At 43.2% G+C, this 20644-nt stretch overlaps 1 protein-coding gene across 1 annotated transcript in view; it reads right to left on the bottom strand.

Annotated features, from left to right (window-relative positions):
* Positions 1 to 20582, bottom strand: part of arap2 (ArfGAP with RhoGAP domain, ankyrin repeat and PH domain 2) — a 129108-nt gene extending 108526 nt beyond the window's left edge. The window contains exons 1-8 of the mRNA XM_030431865.1: positions 20446 to 20582; positions 18910 to 19115; positions 17100 to 17962; positions 14252 to 14334; positions 9713 to 9789; positions 9326 to 9390; positions 8227 to 8589; positions 6320 to 6389 (exon numbers count right to left, since the gene is read on the bottom strand). Coding sequence (XP_030287725.1) covers positions 6320 to 6389; positions 8227 to 8589; positions 9326 to 9390; positions 9713 to 9789; positions 14252 to 14334; positions 17100 to 17902 — 1461 coding nt within the window. The 5' untranslated portion in view covers positions 17903 to 17962; positions 18910 to 19115; positions 20446 to 20582. The remainder of the gene's footprint in view (positions 1 to 6319; positions 6390 to 8226; positions 8590 to 9325; positions 9391 to 9712; positions 9790 to 14251; positions 14335 to 17099; positions 17963 to 18909; positions 19116 to 20445) is intronic.
* Between the last annotated feature and the right edge of the window lie 62 nt (positions 20583 to 20644).

The following is a 20644-nucleotide window of genomic DNA, read 5'->3' on the forward strand; positions in this document are numbered from 1 at the left end:
CACTCTACCCTCCCAACATTTGTCAACCCGTGTCATTTTTTTCTTGCAGCCAAAGGTGTCACGCTCGCTTTTTTCTCTCGTCGTGGAACTGCCCATCCTGTGCGGATAACTACGTGTCTTTTTCTTCTCAAAAACAACCCGGTAAACTTCAGGAAACAATTAAGGCACAGCAATGGAGCTAAAGCCCACAATAATGGAGGCGCCGTGTGGAGAAAGCAGGGAGGAGGGCAAAGAGTTTTTTTTACCACCAGCATGGAGTTAAGGTTCTGGTCTCTCCAAAGAGCTTCAGTGGAGGCACGAGGACACCAACTGGTCGCAGCGGAGAACTGCACCTTTGAGAAAGCGCTTGTAGGCAACAGTGCTTGCTTGCTCATTGTTTCAGCAAGCAGGGTGCCTAAAGGATTTTTAAAGATGTTGCTCCTAGGCAGGAGTTGCTTTGCTTTCTAAATTAAGTCTTTAGTCTGGTGCAAAACATCCAGGTCTCTAAATGCTGACTATTTCAAACCTGCTGTGAGTAGGGTTATTTTACATATAGGACTAAATAATGAAAATGTCTAATAATTGATTAAACACTGAAGGTGTGTCAATGCAATGCCAGCCAAATACTGAATTATTCATATTTTTCTGGGACTACAAATTGAGACTTTTGCTCTCACTTTTCACGTCAAGTCTTTAAATTAGATTGAAGTCCGGCTCACGTCCAAGAGTCAGGTTTAAACCTGCTTTAACCTTGATTTTTGGGGCCAGTGTTGAAATCCTTCACATATTCTTTGGTGTGTTGTTACAAAAAACAGTAGCTTTTTCACACATCTAGGAGACACTGTGAATTGTTCACATTCACCTCGTGTTTGTGTTCGCCTGATGGATATACGCGGGCTAGCTCTGTAATTGGTCTCTACCACAAACACGAGACAAACATCAGGCGCTTCGGCATCTAAATGCTCCAGTGTATCAGTTAGTCTCTCCGTTTGTGAGATTGAATCGAAACAGTGAGGACGTTGGTTAAGAAACCAAAATAATGACCTAATAGAGGCTAAAAAATACTCTTAGGGAAACTGCGATAGTCATGTGATAATTCTCTGCATGTTAAACACTACAAGTGCCGTCTCACCCTTTACATTTAGTCGAGCTCAGTGGCTGACTCAGGATGTTTGAGGGGCAGGGGTGAAATAAATAAAAAGGGCAACACATGCACGCGACTTTCTGCACCAGCACACGGAAAGTCACCATGTTTTGTCCCCTGGAATCTTAGGGTTGTGGACCAAACTAGACATTTGAGGACTTGAGGATCGTGGGGTTTGGGAAACACTGAGCAGAGTTTCTCCATTTCCGACATGTCATGAGACCAAACAACTAATTGACTGATTTAGTAAACGATCGACAGGTTTCTCGATAATGAAAGTAACAGTTAGCTGCACCCCTAACATAGTCATTTACCCCTTTATTAAAAAAAAAAATAATTGATTAGTGCAGTTCTTAGGAAACAAATACCATTTATAGTCAATTTATCTGTATGATCAAGAATTTTTGGATGTAAAATATGGCCAAACTGCATGAAACCTTGAAATTAAAGATGAATATCACATATTTTGAGAATGGCTCTGGAGACCAAAATGAAACGACACATAAATCAAAAGAAATACTGAAACACTCGGGGTGTTACAGTAAGCGTCAGCTCAGGTATCTTGGGAAGACACAGGAGGGAGTCGGCAGAGGAGCTTTCAGGCTTGGCAGGGGAGAGCTTTGCTGCGTCAGACGGACAGACAGACAGACAATCAGGCCGACTGATAATACTCAAAGACTGATCCCCGATCCTAAAAACCTCATCTCCCCTTTGGCCTTCTATTCAGCCTCACCCCCTCCTTCTCCATCCTCTCATCCCTTCATCCCTCACAGCCACCCTCCTCACTTCCTCCCGTCACCACCCTCAAGCCAGGCTTTGGACTGTTTTCGCAAACACACGTACACACACACACACATATACACACACACACACACACACACACACATGCACGCACACACACACACATAAGACACCACACCGGGACCCTCAGGACTACATCTCAGGACCAAAGCATTCTCCCAAGTCAATCCCCGTGTTGACGAAATCAGACGAAAGGGGGTGATTGATGAGACGGATTTGGTTACTGACGCTGCAGAGAGGGAGAAGTGAGACCGAGGATCTCGCTACTCTCCCACGCCACCTCCGCTACCCCAGTGATGACATCACCGCGGCCAGAGACCTTCAAGCTGCGACTGTGATTAAGTGTGATTAGTTCTGTCTGGGGCTGACAGATCCCACAGGATTTCAAACTACAAAAGAGTTTTTGGTGTGTTGAAAGTTTGAGAAAGAGAACAAGAATCAGAAGGTGTCAGTGCGTTGGGCATTTTCGTTTTTTGTGTACAGATAGGAGAGAAGACAACATGATGAACTGGTCAAACCAAACTGGTGTCTAGTCCAGACTGCACAAAACTGGCGAGAATCTTTGACACATTTTTAAGGTTGAAGATAAACTTGAGAAGTCCACGACGCTATGATAGTTTCACTGTAGCCAAAAATTTGTAGTCCGTGTTGTTAGTTTGTTAGTGACATTCTTGCTAGATTGCTGAAGTCGCCTTTTGCAATTTTTTTCTTTTTCTTTTAGCAACTTTTAGGCAGACCTGAGCATGAATTATAATAACTTTCTAACTTTATACTAACTCTGTGGATTAGCTGATTTTTCATCAAGAGCCTGCAGTTGAAATATTAAAGTAAGCTGAACAGCGACCACGATGGCCACAACTTCAATTACAGAATAATTGCAAGTTGAATTTTGATTATTTGCTTACACTTTAAAGAAATAATTACACCAGCTCAATTGGCTCAGCTGTGTCAGCAGCTGTGTGTAAAGTTAGCTAACATTATCCAGCATAAGCTACCATTCATACTAGAAGTGATAAGGTTATAGCAGCAGAACTCCTCTGAACTGAACGGAGCAAGATAGGTGTTCCTTTATTTTTTAACTGATATATGCTCACTTTAATGTGTTCGATATTTTGCTTCATGCCCAAATATCTACAGTAACATTCTGCTCATTCTCAGTGGCACATAAATCTTAGCTACATGGTAAACATCAGGCATGTTAGCGTTGTCATTTTGGACATTTAGCTCAAGTGTGCCCAAGTGGGGCAGTGTTTCCCACAGAATGGTCGTACACCTGTGGTGGTGGTAGCGTTGGTGGGAATGACGCTCAAAAATCCACTATCTTTTTAAGATAATAAGAGATAAGATAAGACTCTATTGATCCCTCACCGGGGAAATTCACTTGTTATAGCAGCTTACAGATTGAGTGAAAGATAAGCAAACAAGATAAAGGCAAAGCAGAAATAAAATGCACAATAGAGTAATCGAAATGTAAAATAAAATACTACTGGTAATAAAAATAAAGACTATATACGTGCTTCTGAGAATCTTTCAAAGTTTTCTGACAAAGTTGCCTTAAAAACACAAGAGTATATACCAGTGAACATCTCTGTCTCGCTCTGTGTTTCTCCATAGAGCATGATGTGTGACTGGAAGAGGAAGAGCGAGGGGAAGATTGTGCACAAGTTAATCTATCAGATAAAAGGTTTAAAGACATCCTAAAAAAGGTCGCTGTACTTTGGCCGTCATTGTTTTACCCGGGCGTTCAACGCAAGTCAAGTCTATGTGTGGGAAACACTGCCAGCCTCGGATTTTAATGCATACATAAGATGCCAGCATCTTGAGTAATAACGCTAGCGACTGACTAGAATTTGTTCAGTTTAGTCAGAACTTCTTTCTGTTTATCTAACCACCATAAAGATATCTCGTGGCATTTAGCAAACGATGGAGGAGGATTTACCTACTTCCCGTTTAAAATAATTAGCAAAACTGCTTCTGCTTAGACTGCGTTCCAGTCTCTTTAGATGCACAGTTGAACCCTCATCAGTGCAGCCTCCTTGCACATATAAATGTAACAAAGAAGTGAAATGACTTATTAGGTAACATAAAGACGCCATGACACATTTTATTTTGAGGCACCTTTATACTTTTTCTAGAAGCTTTCAGGGTTTCAAGTTGTGGTACCGCTAGAGCACCTGGGAGATACAAGATGAATAGTGACGAATGAAAGCACATCGCGACACGCTTTCTTTTCGTCTGGATATTGTGGTTATTCACTTCACACCTGTAACAGACCACGCATACATGTCTACATACATACTGTGAAGGAGAAAAAAAACACCAACTGCGCTTCAATTTCTGACATAAAGCGCTGCTGAGAGACTTCCTGTCTTTCCATGTAATCTTCCTCTACCCCCGCGCTCACCCCATGGAGGTGGCACCGGGTGCCGTGGAGGGTGGTACGTGGCCTCAGCTGGCCGCACAAAGCAGGGATGACAGAGAGATTGTACTCGACCTCTCCGCTCACCCGAAACATGATGAAGCCCTCTGCTTTCTCAGAGGGGAGAGTCACATTGACAGGATGACTTTAAAAAAGTCTAAACAACAATCCCTGTTCCCTCTATTTCTCCCTCTCTCTCTCTCTCTCTCTCTCTCTCTCTCTCTCTCACACATACACACACACACACACACACACATTCAAAGGCAAACTTTCATCTTTCCAGAAACTGTCTCGCCTCCGCCAAGAGTGACACGGAGTATAAAGTGCTGACTCATTGGCCTCCCTGCCGATTCCCACCCTGCCGGCGATGGAGCGTGTCCTGATAAATAAAGCAACAAATGCAACGGAGAGAGAGAACGAGGGGAAAGAGAGCCAGAGAGAAAGAGAGAGAGGCAGACGGAGCGAGAGAGCACGGCGGACTATAATTAGTAAGTGATTAACGAGCCGGCATCAGACAGGTCCCACATCATTGATTGTGATGTTGTGCAATGCTGCTGCAGCGAAAACGAGCTGGCCCTGGCAAAGGGGCGCAGAGGTCACCGCTCACACACACCACACACACAGAAATGTGTTTGTTGTTAGTCAGAGATACATCCAGCGGTCATTAGCAGCGAACACGGAGGTAAAGCACATCCAGTCAGATAGGTTATGGCCACTTTAGGACACAGAATTCGTGCCAGGTTCTCGCAAGTTTTGGGACCTCTTGTACAAATAATGTATACTTTACATTTCTGCTTACATCAGTTTAGAAAATGTTAAACATAAATACTTCAAGCCAACAGAAACTAGTCACCTCTGTTCACACCGTATCGTCTTCTAATTTTTGTTTGTCAGAGATCCATCATCTCAATCTCTAAGCATACGTGCTATCAAGTCGCAGAGCAGAGAATTCATTTAAGCGTTAGTATTCTGTTGTTCTCTCTGATGTCTTCCATAGCGCTCTGCTAGTAGCAGCATGGTTTCTGCTCAGCTGCTCTGATGCACTTCCATGACTCCAGCAAAGGAACCCGGACTTGATATCGTTGTTGTGTGTCGAGTGGCACAAAAGAGTCTTTCAACTCGATACAAGCAGGCAGAGTGTCCAGACTGAGCTGCCATGGTTTTATGCTGTCCAGACTTCCGAAAAATCAATCCGTATAACATCTGAATCTGCCAAAAAAAAAAAAACAGGTGGGCTGGTAGTTTGAAATTCGTCTTAGTTCATAAAGACCGCTGTCTTTATCCAAAGCTGCAGCCAAAAGTTTGTAAAAGTTTATGAAATAAAAAACAACCTGTCCAGCCTGAACATGTGGTGGTTAAACTGCCAGCTCGCCTCCATCTTTGCCTGACAGCTCTCCAGTTTCTGATTCTTCAACCCACGCACTCTCACCTCACCATAACCCCTTTCTCTCCCCTCTATCCTCCCCCCTCCTCCTTCTGATGATAAGGCAGGCAGTGTTAAGCGGAATTTCAAACTCGACTGTCACACAGAAGGAGAATGAAGAGAGGTACAGGCAGGGAGAACTGCTTAGGGCGGCAGAAAGAGAGGAGAGTCTTTCCCTCTCCCTCGTTCTTTCTTTCTTTCATTCTTTCTTTCTTTCTCCTGGACCTGGTCAGGTGCCAACATCAATGTACTTTACTGTATGGCTGGGCGGGCACAGAGAGTGCTGGCCTGTCATGCATGGCGCAGAGTCGCTCTGTCCTTGCCCCCATTTTTTACCCTGCCAGGCTAATGATGATGATGATGACAATGAGAAAGAGGAGGATGAGATAGAGAAAGGGAACACTCAGAACTTGGCTCGGCTGCCCGCCGTATAGATTTCTGTAACGGAGGGATGAGATTGCCTTCACCAGGGTGCATGTGGAGGATGTGGGTGTGTCAGCGGGTAGAGGGAGGAGGGAGGGGATGTGTGGGCACGTGTTTTTCACGCACTGACCTTGTCGTTGTTGTAGTAGGCCAGGCTCTCGCCGTCAAATCTCACCCACCGCCTTTGGAAAACACATTTTCTGCAAAGAGGAAGAGCACGAACAAATTCAAACCAAACTACGCTGGTTTTGGGTGAAAGAAGTCACAGCTAAAGCAAAAAAAAATAAAACATCAATACAGTGAGCCAGGAACTAAATAAGCCCTGAACAGGTACTCGAATTTCATTAAGAGTGCCACTGATTTATTAATGTCAAGAGTTGTATCAACAGATGCCAATTAGCATAATCAAAACAAATGGCTATGTCCAGTTTGAATATTCAACAGCCCCAGGGCAGTTTGCCAAACTCATGCATATCAGGTGGTGAAGGTGAATATATAAAAAGGAAGCAAATGATAGAGAGCTGTGGTGCAACGGCGGCGCATGTGGCCAAAATAACTGAATCATCAACACAATTTAATTTCAAATCCGAGCCACATGAGTGGTGACGAAGGATTACAAAACAGCATCCATTACACCCAATAACTGCATAAGACTGAGGCCAAAACATCTTGATCGCCTCCTGATGGTTGTATGCAGTCTAGCCCTTCCATGTTAGCAGATGGGACATGGATCAAACAAAAATCGCAAAGTACATGTCACACGAAAGATGGTTTCTGTCATTTTAGGTTGTTGTCATAATGCTAAATAGCAGTCACGTCTTCACTCCTTTTAATTTGTTATTTGGCGCCCTGAAAAGGGACTGAGACTTCATGATTGACAGCCCACCCTAGCTCGCAATCGACCATATGGTTGTATGAGTCGGACTCCAACGCCTGATCTACTGCTCAGACTCTGCACTCGTGTCTGCGATATTCTGAACAAATTTGTGTACAGTGGGAAGAAGTAGAGAAGCGCTGTCTATCTTCATATACATATGTCAGTGATTACGCCTCCGTATTCTTTATACAGGCTGAATGTTAGTTTTCGTAAAGATTTAAAAAATCTTTTTTAATGCACAAAATGGCCCTGAATCTGACAATCTCTTGGAAATTCTTTTTTTTTTGCTTATGAACTACAAGGGTTCTTCAGATCCTCTGGTTTTTCCCTTTAAGCTGTTCCACAAAGCAGAACAAAGACATTTGGTGATGCTGCTTTCAGCCACTACACTCCATTGTCTAGGAGAGCCTTCCAGAGCATCTGAAACTACTGGGATTTTCAAATGTATACAAATTGTATGAATTCAATCTGGCTTCTAGGTAGTGTTTTATAATCTTATGGATGTTATCATTTATCGTAAATGTCTTTTTTTATTTTATTCCACTTCAGTTCAATTTCTATTTGACCAAAATTGTATTTTTGATCATTATTTACTTATTTTGTTCTGTTTTGATAAATGCATTTAACATATGTTTTGTAAAGCACTGTGAGTTGCATTTGATTAAAAGACGCCACATAAATAAAGTTTGATTAATCAACTGATTGAAGATGCATCTTAATACTAGAAGGTTATTTCCTATTTCTCGTGCTTTCCTTTCGGTGGTGCTACGCATTACGGATAGGTCTGCTTCAGCCTATTGTGTTTGATACCGTTCATTGTCTTTGAACGGTTATCAAAGATATAAGACAAAAATGGAAGCTGAATAGAAAAAAAACAGGAGGAAGTGGTTGACTAACTGTGGTGGTTTTCTTCGCCACTTGACAGGAAGTGGAATGAGGTACATTTTATGTTAGTACGGTTAAAGGTTGTGAAACTAAATGAGAGCATCGCAAATGGAATATATATTAATTACACCTCTTGTGCAATGTGAAGCTGCAGTAAAAGTGGTATTTATAAGGATTTCATCGAGATCCATCCGTCATTACATCAGATGAAGAATTTCTCATGTCTGATAATCTCACTAATCACAAATCTAATCTTCAGCAGTACTGTAACCTACCCTTGAGGTGACAGTTTGTCCAGCCAACCCACTTTGAGCACCTGGTGTTTTGGGGCTCCGTAGAAGCATGCGTATGGAGAGATATCAGCCAGTGCATTTCTGGTCACACCCCCCAGAGCATCTGCAGGCTCAGAGTAGAGGTCACAATCCACCATGATTAAAGAGTCATCCTGAGGCCCAGAGGCAGCTGCTCCAACAGCAAGACTCTCAGGGGTCACTGCGATGCTTTGGTCCGAACTGGCTCTCGGCAAAATGCCGGCACAATCCTCCACTGTAGAGTATTCGTCTGTGTAGGGGTCTGGGATAGTTGGAGCCGGGGGAGGCACTTTATCCTTGGACTCTTTCTGTTTAGGCGACTTTTTTCTGTCGGAGTATGGATGACAAGAAAGGAACAGTTGAACATTCTGGAAAATACTTGCTGTAAGTGAAATAAGAAGATACATCTGTAGTTAGGCCAGGAGGCGCTAAACTTGGCTTAGCATAAAATCTGGGAGCAAAAACTAGCAGCTTATGAGCTCACTAACACGTACCTTGATTGTTTGATCCAATGTTGCTTTAAAAAACATATTTTTAAAGAGCCATCCAGTGCTTTTAACTTGTCTCAAGTCTATTTGGTGATCTTAGGTAATGGCCATAATTAGCATTCAGACAAGAAAGTGGTATTGATCACCACTTACTCCTGGCATGAATGTGAATGTTTCCCAAAATGTCCTACCATTACTTTAAGAAGGCCCCCTGTCACATTTCTGAGACAGCAAATGCGTGTTAACTGCCCAAAGCTCACAGTTATGAGCCACAAATCTGCAACTGCAACAACTTGAAAATATGCATACAAGCTGATGAAATGGTTATGTGGCTCGAGATAACAACAGAGAGGTTGCAACCAGAGTAACGAATTGTTTGCTTTTGACATTTTCAGTCTGAGAATGCATGTTCACTTCAACATGCAGCTGCATAACATGAAAGGCCCTATTCAATGTACTACACTGAGACTAGAAACCACGACAAGTTAATGTGTGGTTGGTAGTTCCTCTTTCTAAATATCTATTTATGAAACCAGGTGGGCGTGGAATGGCAGCCTCAGATCAGCATACCATACCTCTGTTTCCTCTGTTTTATCTTGTCCTTTAAACCCTTCTGCAACCCTTCTTTGGCGCCTTGGTCCTATGGAGCACAGAGCAGATTAGCATCAGATGAAAAGAAAGCGTCCATCTTTCAGTCAGACACTGTTATCGTGTTGGTGCACTAAGCTATGTTAACTTTAGTGGCTAGGTGACATTTCTATTAACCTCAGGGGGCAAACTGAAACAAGCACATTTCCCACTCTGCTATGTGTCCATGGCGACAACATTAACACAGAGAGGGAAGTCTGCTGTGCAGACCGCGGCTAAAACAGCCCTGATAGTGTTGAAGATGTGAGAAATGTCTGTTCCTCTTTGGTAAGCTGCTACTCACTGTCCACTAGTGGGAGTGTACACTGTCTTACCGGAGTGCTTTCAGGGTTGTTGTACAGGAACATTTCTCCGTAGGGAGCAATAGGCGTCAAGGTTCTTTGAAGAGTTGCTAAAAGGGACACAGACACAACACAATGGTGGTTTTGTCACAGTCTTAAAAACTTGCAGAACACAGTATGAAGGCCTAAACGTCGTGCATGAAAGTAAGGGGCTTAACCGGATTGTTCCAGCTAAATTTTAAATCACTCAGATGCTATAGCGCCCTTTGATTAAAACCAACTCATTGATCTGAATAAATGTGAGAACCCTTGATCCATGTAAGCAGTAAACCAATTAAATTTTGTTTTAGCATGCCTATCTCTCTGCCTCGGCCTTTTCCTTGCCCAACTGGGAGTATGATCCTCAAACAGACTGAGCCTCTGCCAAGGCCATTTCTCAGTCTTGGCTCCTGCGGGGACCGTGGCCGGTGGTCGGTGGAAGCAAAGACGAGGAAGAAGAGTGACTCTGGCCAGACACTATTAGTCTGGAGACCCGGGGCCACCCTGCGTGGGCCACAGCCTGTCACTGTGAAAAATGACACCACCCTCTCCTGAGGATTGTGAGGGCCAGAAGATGCCGCCACGGGGGCTAAACACGCACATAGACACTTGCGAAGAGGCAGATACGCAAGCTGGCGGCGTACAAAGATCGAAACAGACACATAAAGATGCCTTGAGACAAACGCAGACATGAAAGGACAGACAGTTAAATTAGTTTTCACGCCAGTTCAGATGTGAATGCACTGTTGTTTAAAGCTGCACCGGCACAAAATGCAGGCCTCTACAGAAGAACACAAAGGGCACGCAGAGGTCTTTATGAAGGGGTCAGTTTACTTGATGATAGAATCCACTCCAACACAGCCGCCCTCTCTACGGACAGGCTCAGTGGGCAGATAGCGACCATCAATCATCATCTATCTGCTGACCTTCAGGCCACTGGCGATTCTCTCCGAGGGGCCTGCCAACCGCTACTGTACTCAATTCCTGTCCGATTCCCTCCATTCTTACACTGCTGGCTTCTTCTCCAGCGTTTTCCCTTTCTTTTTTGCCTTTGTTTCTCTCAGTCCCTGCTTCTTTATCTGCTCCTGACCAGACGCTCTCTCAAGTCGCAGACCCAGATGCCGCCATCAGTTCAGAGTTAGTGAGGAGATTGATTTTGCTCTGAATGAAGCTGCTGTTCCTTTAAGTTCCGGGAGATACAGGTCAGTTTGTTATTATCACTCTTTTGTGTCACTCCCTCACTCGGCACAGAGGACGGGCGACTGCCAACATCTGAATTCAAATAAGTCACCAACCAATTTATTATTTCTGACACCATGTCCGGGAATTCACAAGTGAATAGTTCAAGAATAATGCGATCGAAAAAGTTTTTTCTTTTTTCTGACAATTTTTTCTTCTCAATGATGACAATGAGGATGATAGTCATCACAATAAGAGACGTTATATTAATCATGTTGCTATTGTAGTAAGCTTACTTAAAGGAGACATATAATGTTCATTTTTTTCTCACACTGTCCAGTTTTGCAGCACTCTATTCCCCCTCCATAGGATTTGGTCTGTTTTAGCTCCCCCTCCCAAAAGCCAAGTCTGCTCTGATTGGTCAGCTCACACATGTCTGAACCAGCACCACTCACTGTGTCTCCAGTCGCCTGTGTCATGTTTCCAGCTTCCAGCTAGCTTCACTTCTACCGTGAACATAGACAAATATTAAGTGTGACATGGTGGCATAGTGTGATGTCAAGAAGTAACGTAAAAGAGGTGTTTCGGGGATATTAGCATAGCTTGTTTATGTTAGGATTTAATTTAAATCAGGACTGCGCCTGAGTACAGCCTCACATAGGGCCCTATAAAATCGTTTTATTTTTTCCCAAATTCCGTTTTTTCCATTTTAATTTTTGGGAATCCCGATTTTTTTTACCTTTTACTCTTCTTATACTACCAAAAACAGTGTGTTTTTAATGTAAATGACTAAAATGTAAACAAAATAAATAGAAATTACCTTAAATCAATTGAGGTGACTAACACATTTCCTCAATACTGTATCGTAAAGTGCATAAAAAACATTGACATCATGTCTTCATACAGTAGTATATTTTGGTTTCATTGAATAAAAACATGGTCAGCTCTCAGGCAGATCCAGAAAAGCCTCCCAGCCCAGGCAGAGTCAGCTAAGAGGGCTGTGGCTAACGGGGCTAGCTAGCTAACAGCAGCTACTGTTAGCAGCAGTGACTGTCACTCTGGTGATATGCCGATAATATGAATCGGACAGGTGGCTAACTCTGACGCATTACACCTTTAATTATGATTTTTCAGGTCTGCTTCTTTGCAAAACAACAGTTCACCTGACACGTACAAGTCGTTCGGGAACTGCTCGGCTCTGTACTGAGGGGTTAATGTCAAGTTTCTCAGCTTTTTCGCCGACGAAGACGGAGCCGTGGGCAGCCGCTTCGCCATGCTGACAATGTTTTGACAGGGGAGCTCAGTCTGTGGGGAGGGGGGCGGCGACTTGTGCCACCCAGATCTGCTTCCCTCCGTGCAGTTTTTCCCCAGATATACGTTCCTCTTCCACTCTTTCAGTGTAATTATGTCAAATTCCGCGTTAAAAAGTAGCTTCTGTTTCAATCGGCCAATTCCGCGATTCCGTCCACGATTCCGTGTTCGCGGAAATCATAGGGCCCTACTCACAGAGCAATCATAAACCAAGTAATCTAAACATTATTTGATTAATTTCTAATTTAATTACATTAAATCTTTAAAAAACATTTTGTTTTGTGTCACCATGTACCTCCATTACAAAGCAGAGATACTCAATTTACAATAATAAGAAACAAGAAAAAGTAGAAAGTTCTAATATCAGGAAATCTGAAAATTCTTATTTGATAAATTGTTTTCGCCATTAACACTGTATCAAGGACAGGAAATTCATAGTTATAGTTTTATAGTTGAGAACAGTTTTTTTCTGCCTCTGGCTACTCATGTTGGCGGATTCAAAAATATTCAGGAGGAAGACTATGTTAAGTTATGGGAGTTCAAAAAAGAGTGTACAGATGATAAAAACTTGGAAAGGCTGTTCAGTTTTGCCCTGTTTCTGTTTGCTAACAAGACTGATCATCTAATTAGTATTAATTCAGATCTTCTTCTGTATTGTCAACAGTTTATTCATTTCATTGTGCGAAGGTGTAAAAACTCCTGCACTAAGGTCAGGCCTGTCAACACGACAGCAAACAGCAACAGCATGCACATTTATGGTACTGAAAAAGTGGAGGGGGATTAAACTGAGCCGTGTATGTATGCCACTGTGCCGTCTCAACAATCATTACTGTTTTTTAGTCACTGAATAATTTGCCAAGTTTGCTGATTTGCAGATGAGGCACCAGTGAGACAAATGTTTTCTCGATGAGATATTTCTTGGAAAAAAAGTTATTTTTACAAGGAGGATGTTGGAGTGTTAATTAAAATTCTGTCAGCCTGCTGTAGCAAATTTTGATTGAATACAACAATCATTCTGGGAGACTACGCTGCACATTTTTTTTCCCAAGTTTTGGATCTCATCATGGAGTAAACTCTTCAAATATGCTCGGGTAAAATAATATGTCAAATAATGCCTTGCTAGGCCTTGCTGTGAAGGGAGATTTAGCTCGCTAGTCTAGCTCCCCGTCTCCCTGCTCTGGGACCGTCTTGGCTCCCTCCCTTCCTCCGTCTCTCTGCCTGCTTTGCATCCATCTCCTCTTCCTTCCTCCCAACCCGCATCAATGTCTCTCCTTTCTCTCTAGTCTCCCTCTCTGTCTTGTTCCGTACAGAGAAAAAGTTGGAAAAACAAGGCCTACCAAGAGACTGCTGCAGTAAAGGTACACGGAACACGGAGGAAAGGGGAAGCCAAAAAACAAGCGTGAGGGGAGATTAAGTGTAGAAAACGGACAGATAACTGTTGATATGCTGCAGATGACGGCAAAAGAAAATGTCACAGCGCGGTCAGATGTGGTCCCAGAAAGACTGACATGTTCACAGGTGCCTGACACACATTCATACAGGCTGTTGTCACGGAAAAAGTATTGTGTAATCCTCGGAGAACACGAAGAGCTCAGCACAGAAAAACAGCTCACGTAGCATCTCTTCAGATGAGACATGAGGGTCGAGTAAGCCCAATAAATCCAGCAAGGGAGGAGGAAAAATTCAAAACATATTTGTACTGGTTGTACTACAAGACTGTGTGTTGTTAGCAAAGTTAAACAACTTCTAAAAAACTTTGGAGAGCCAGGCGACGGGAATACACACCAGGGTCTCGCTGAGGGACAAGATGTGAGGGAGCATATTCCCTACGAGACGTGCGCTTGAAACGGGGGCGACGCAGCTTCCCACGACACAGCCGCCGAACACCACCACCCCCCCGCCCGACTCACCCCACCCACGCACTACCCTCATCTCCTCTCCTCTCCCTTCTTTCATCCGGGCAAACAACAGCGCCGCTGACTCTATTGCCGAATGAAATATTCATGGCAGAGATGAAGCGGATGCAGCTGAAAGACTGTGTACCTTTCTGTATGCTTTTTGCACCGATGGGACCTTCTGAGCCGGTAAGGTGTTCAGGGCTGGCTGTTTGTGCTGGTGGTGTGCTCCTGAGGAGGAAGAGAAATCAGTGGATTAGAACGACCAGTGCAGCAAGTGGGGAACATAGGGAACACCGTTTAGACGCAAGGCCTTTAGAATATAGATACAGAGCTTTGAAAGTTAGTTTTGTGGTTCAAAAGTTCAACAGTGTACAGTACAAGAGGATGTAATGTACGTGGGAATGTAGAAATGAATATAAAGTAAGAGGCTGAAGGTTTTCCACCGGTATAAATGCAAACGCAAAGAGAAAAAGTTTTCATATTGTTTATGAAAGTGTTCTCAACAACTGCTCATAAACTCTTAAGTCAAACTTTATATTTAAAGGAAGTAGTTCAACATTTTGGAAAATATACTCTTTCGCTTTATCAATGAGAGTTAGGTGAGATGACTGATACCACTCCCATATGGGTGTAGTAAATATGAAGCTACCCATAGCAGCAAGTCGACTTAGAGCAAAGACTGCAGCTTCACCTCATGCAGAGATTTTAAAAGTACTTTTCCTTTCAAAGAAAGGTTTGAAACTTTAGGACCAGTGTTTCCTCTACATTCATAAATCCTAGCCGCCACTCCTTCAAATGTCTTTTTCTTTTTCTTTTTCTTTTTTAAATTGTCGCAAATACACCACCGCCGCATCATATCTCCACCTTCACAGCAGAGTCCTGCACTGGGTCGGGTGTCGCGAGGTACACTAGATAACTATATTGCTCAGTATCTACTCTTTGGAGTAGATTCCCCCCGCCCTCCCCCAATAACTTACTGGTGTCATCGACGTTAATTACTCACGAGAGCACGGCCTTGAAAGTGACATCACGTCAAGCACCCAGGCACCAGGTCGGAAAGTCAGATGAGTGTCATCTTGAAAATAGGGCAACGACTCACCAGAGAAAAGGTAGACTCATTAGCTTAAGAAAACTTATAATAGATTTTATAAGTTCAATAGACATTCGCATAATATTGATGGCCAGCTAAGGTTACGTAACATATTGGTAGCTGAATTAATTGGGCCCGGTGCCAACTCAACACAGTGTCGCTAATGTGAGTAAACTAATTGATAGCATTAAGCGAATATATACACGCCATGATGTAACTGCTGACTGCATTTTCAGATGAGCTTGTTCAAATACTTCTCAAAACCCAGAAAAATTCATTGTTCTGAGCCTGGGTGCAATCTTTGCCACTGATTCTACAGCCCCATCAAAAAATTATTATTTATCGTTTTTTCTTTATTTTTTTTTTATTTTTTTTGTTATTATTTTTTATTTTTATATTCAGCCTTTAAAAAGCCCGTTCCATGCCGGCCATTCAATAAAAAGGGGGATTATGCTGGGCATAAAAGTAAAATCTACAGTCAAGTGTCATTTGTTTACGCCGCCACGGCTCCCCGGAGAGCCTGCCCCCGCTGCTGAAAAAAATCCTAGAGGAAACACTGTTTAGGACAAACATATATTTGATTTCTTGTCAAGGGTTAGCTTGACTTAACAAAAGCTCTTCTCTTAACAACTCTTCAGCTCATGATTCGACATGTTCAACCATGTTTGTTTTTTCCATCTGAAAAACCAAAGCATAAAATGTCATTCTTCACCACTTGCACGTCTCTACAGTAATGAAGGTATCGCCAACAGCTGGTTAGCTTAGCGAAAAGACAGCTAGCTTAGCTTCATAGCTTCCCGTTCCTTTAACAGAGAAGTTTGATGTTTTGGGATATATGCTAATTTGCTCTCTTACCAGGAGTAAGATTAGCAGATCGGATCTCATGCTTGCTAAGATGCAAGCTGCTTACAGCCAGTTAGCTTAGCTTAACAAAATGTGCCTCTTAACACCGCTAAAGCTCATAAATCAACATATTATACCAGTGTTTCCCACACATACAATTTACTTGTGCGGGCAAGTATATTTGGCAACTCATTTAGGCATTTCATTGGCCACTTTTGGCCAAATTCAATATTCTATTCCCTCTCGTCTACTGTCAATAAATCTGCAGAGAGGGGAGAAGCTCTCTGGTATTACATCCCTCTCTCCTTCTCAATATAGGCCTACTTATGCTGTTGTTTTGTACACACTTTTAAGAGCACCTGGTGGTTTTGACGCCCTTAAAGCTATTCTGAAGCTTTGAGACTCAAAGTTGATTTTTGAGTTTCATTCACAGGTCGTCACCACAGGTACACAGCCATTCTGTGGGAAACACTATATATCTTGTACGGTTGGTGTTGAATGCCCTCTTCCAGCGCTTTCCCCCTTATGATCAAAATGAAACTGACACCAGCAGCCAATGTATGGAAATATCAGTGAAAGCTAACCTGACACAATATAGAGTCTTTGTTTCTTTTCACTTTTCCTTCATAAACCTGTTTATGTGTGTATATGTGTTCATGTTTGCTTGTTTCAATTTATAACATCATGACTTGCAGTGAAACTGCACATGAAAGTTTGTTTTATCGCTAAATCTGACACATTTACATCATATTGATGTTAATCAATGTGTGTTGTAGGTGAAAGAGAAATGAACAGGGCAAAGTAAGTTAAGTTTTTGTGCAGATTAAACATAATCAATATAAATATATGTTTATAGAGAGGATTAGCTATCTTTAACAGAGCCAATGGCTGTCTCCCCTTGCTACAGGAAGCCTTACTAAGCGGCTGCTGGCAATAGCTTCATGTTAACCATAGCTACAGACATGAGAGTCGTATCAATTCTCTCATCCTTGGCAACAAAGTGAAAAAGATCATTTCCCAAAATGTTCAACTATTCCTTTGAGATTAACTGGAAGTTTACCTGTCCTGAAGTGGCAGTATAGTCTGAGTTGGGATTTCAGGGACGGGCCGGTGCCTCAGACGGTAGGAGCGAGTGAGCCGTGGAACTCCGGGAACCTTAAACCTGGGCTGTGCCTCGTAGATGGAGTTTTCCACCATTTCGCCAGAAAAACCCCCATTGTCATCAGTGGCAGGACAGGGAATGGAGTCAGTGCTAGACAGCGAGGGATCCTCTGAGGAAATCTCCCAGTCTGAGGGCATTTCAGAAATGGAGAGGGACTCACTGCTGCTGCTGCTGCTGGAGGTCATGGAGGGAGGAATGAAGTTATGTTGAGGTATTGATGTTTGGATGTTTCTGGGATTGCGCGGGGCCGGTTGAGGCGGACGGAGGTATCCACTTTCTGGGACATCCTCATTTTCGGTTCCCAGTCCTGCTCCTGGAGGTAAAGTCTGACTTCCCTCAAAATCCCTCTTTTCCTTTGACTGATGCTGCTGACAGGAAGTCCCCCTCTTTTTATCCTTTAGGAAGATGTGTCTCGGATGTGGCACCGGCTTCCTCCCATGCCTTCTGTTCTCTACCCCTCCCTCTTCATCTTGCTCCTCATCGCTCTGCTGTTTCACACCAAGTGCTTCCAAGCTGCGGAGGATGCGCCTACGGTGGCCTGTTGGAAACACTCTGAGCAGCAGGAGGCGCTCATCTGTGAGGTCCTTGCAGTGTTCCAGAGCTTCATAGCCTCCTTGCTGGAAACATGAGGTATACTGCGACAGGCGTAGGGAAGACAACCACTCCGTGATCTCCTGGCTAGGATCTGGAGGCTCCGACATGATGTTCTAGTGTCAGCTCTGCCACATCAGGAAGGACTTTCGAAGATGCCCATGTTTAAACTGTAGACAGAAAAACAGATACTGTTGATTTAAGAGGTTTTAAGTGCTGTGAAAGATAATTTTGCATGATTCCACTCCTTGTACCTCAAAATTATTCAGATGTGAAACATCCATAAACTTTAACAGGAATAAAATATTGGTTCAGCTCTAATGAAGGGCAATTTCCTGCAAAACCAAAACTGTTCAAAGTGGATATTGATTTTGCCTTACAGGGAAGTTCTGCAGGTGTAATTTGAAGCATTACATTTTTTTCCTATAAATATCACTTTCTTCTCTAATTCATTAAAGGAAAGCTTCAATATTTTGAATTCTTGTTCACTAGGGTTACATGAGAGGATCGATAACACGCTCCTAACGGTACAGTGAATGTGAAGCTACAGCCTGAGGACGCTTAGCCTATCTTAGCATACAGCAGGAGGAACTCTTAGATAAGCTCTGCACTGAATAAAAAAATTAAAAAATAATAATTAACAGAGTGTGAAAACAAGTGGTCTAATTCCAGGAAGTGATCTCAACAGGTCAGGAAATAGTTTGGTACATAACCCTTTGTTTCTTCAGTTTCTGTGGGCCTAAAAAAAAAAGAGTCAGTCATACCAAGCAGACATGAGCATGGTGCTGATCTTCCCATGCACTCTCAGCGAAACAGCAAAGACGCCTTAATTTAACTGTGTATTCCTTTGAGCTTACTCTGCCGAGATTGAGATGAATGAACTGTACATCCAGCAACAAGTGAGCAAACATACCAGTCAAGAAAATCAAACCTAAATGTGCAACACTCAGGGAAGAAACAGCAGGAAGCAGCAACAGCTGTGACGAAATAGCAGGGCCACATTCAAAACATTTCTCTACTGTCAGGATTTCAAGAGACTTACCTTGCTTAAGGTCTGACATTTGAATCAGATAACACACAGGCTGAATTTTTCTCATCTCTCATTTTCACCACTTACCACAGCAGAGTTGTAAAAATCCAAGCTCACCACGAGCAGTGTGCACAGCTGGCGGTCCGCACTTGTTAAGCGCCTGCGCCCTGACACTTTCACACCATCTCTTCAGGGTCGAGCGCTGACGAACTGTGCGGCAGGACCGCTCTATCTCACAGGATACATCATCATCAACATCTTGTCATGTCCACTTCTCTTTTGGGTTTGCAAACCTACGGTACACAGGGGATATGAAGTGTTACTTCTGCTTTCAAGTAAACACAGTCTTGCTGCATATGGGTGCTTACACATTTGAGCGCCTGTGCATACAGCTCACAGAATAAACATGAACCTATAATGACCTTTAGTTATTTTATAGCCTGGCGAGAACACAGCATCTCTTCCTCGCTTGCATATTTTTTGCCTTTTAAAGTTTAACACCATGTAAAAAAATTAAAGTCGTGGCTCCACACTCCACTATATTAAGTCTTCATCACCGCCTATCAAACCTGCCCAGCTGTGTACTGCAGTGTTAACATGCAGGGACCTGTACTGGCTAACAGCCAGCGCAGGCACACGCCAAAGATTGCTAGCGCATTTGACCTGGCCTAGCTCCACCATCTCTGCCTTTTAGCGCTTGTACACCCACCCACACAATGTGTTTGCGCACACACTCACACACACACACACACACACACCGCAGAGCCCACACATTCAGCAAACATTATTAAGGGCTGGATATAGGAGTTTTGATCTGCAGCTACTGCCTGGTGTCAGAGCCCACAGAGTGTTTAGATCAATAGCAGAGAACAAAAAATAAAAAGAGGAGGAGATGAACAGCTTGCACATGCCACATGGGCATGGGAACTTGTGAAAGTAAGTGTGTGTGTGTGTGTGTGTGTGTGTGTGTGTGTGCGTGCATGTGTGTGTGTGTGCAGACATGAGGATCCTAAAAGGCATACAATAGGACAGCAGATTATTAGAGTAAGTTCCCTCTGCACAGCAAAACCGAATGCCGTGGCTGCCAGCACACGTGTGTGTGTGTGTGTGCGTGCGTGCGTGCGTGTGTGTGTGTAATAGCACAGGTATGGTTATACAGCGGTGAGGCTGAGTGAGTCACAGCATGCGCGCCCATGCATGCACACCAACACACACCTAGCTCATACTTCTGCACAAAGTCCAAAGTGCTGTGTCCCCTTCCTGGTTTGAGAAAAGTACAAACACCTCCACTTGCCTTTTTGTAATTTGGAAATAGAGCAGAACTCATCCCAACAGGTGTTTAAAAGATACTGTAACTGAAGAAGCACTTTTTTTTTTTTTTTTTAAAAGAGAGAGAGAGAGAGAGAGAGAGAGAGAGAGAGAGAGAGAGAGAGAGAGAACATTTTAAAAAGCAGTGCTCCATGTGTGTTTTCGATGACAGCAGAACGTGTGAGATGCGCTCGTTTCTGTGTTTACACTTACTGGGAAGAAGGAGAAGAGAGAGAAAAAAAAAAAAAAGGTGTTACACCACTGTGGATGTAATGCAACAGATACCAATTAAAGTGTGACGCAGTTTTACTTCACCTTCTCGCTTTCACTTGTCGAAATATCCCCAGAAAACGTCGCTAACGCTTCTAAGAACGAGCACACAAAAAAGCTACTCAACTTTTAGCCAGTTTGTGCCCACTTTTGTCGGGTTTACGTCAATGAAGCCGTTGACGTTCCTCGCGGTGTTGTTGACGCAAAGGCGCGTGCCTGCCGGTCGGCAAAAAAAAGCTTACCT

This window comes from Sparus aurata, chromosome 10 (assembly GCF_900880675.1).
Source record: "Sparus aurata chromosome 10, fSpaAur1.1, whole genome shotgun sequence".
NCBI classification, from domain to species: Eukaryota; Metazoa; Chordata; class Actinopteri; order Spariformes; family Sparidae; genus Sparus; species Sparus aurata.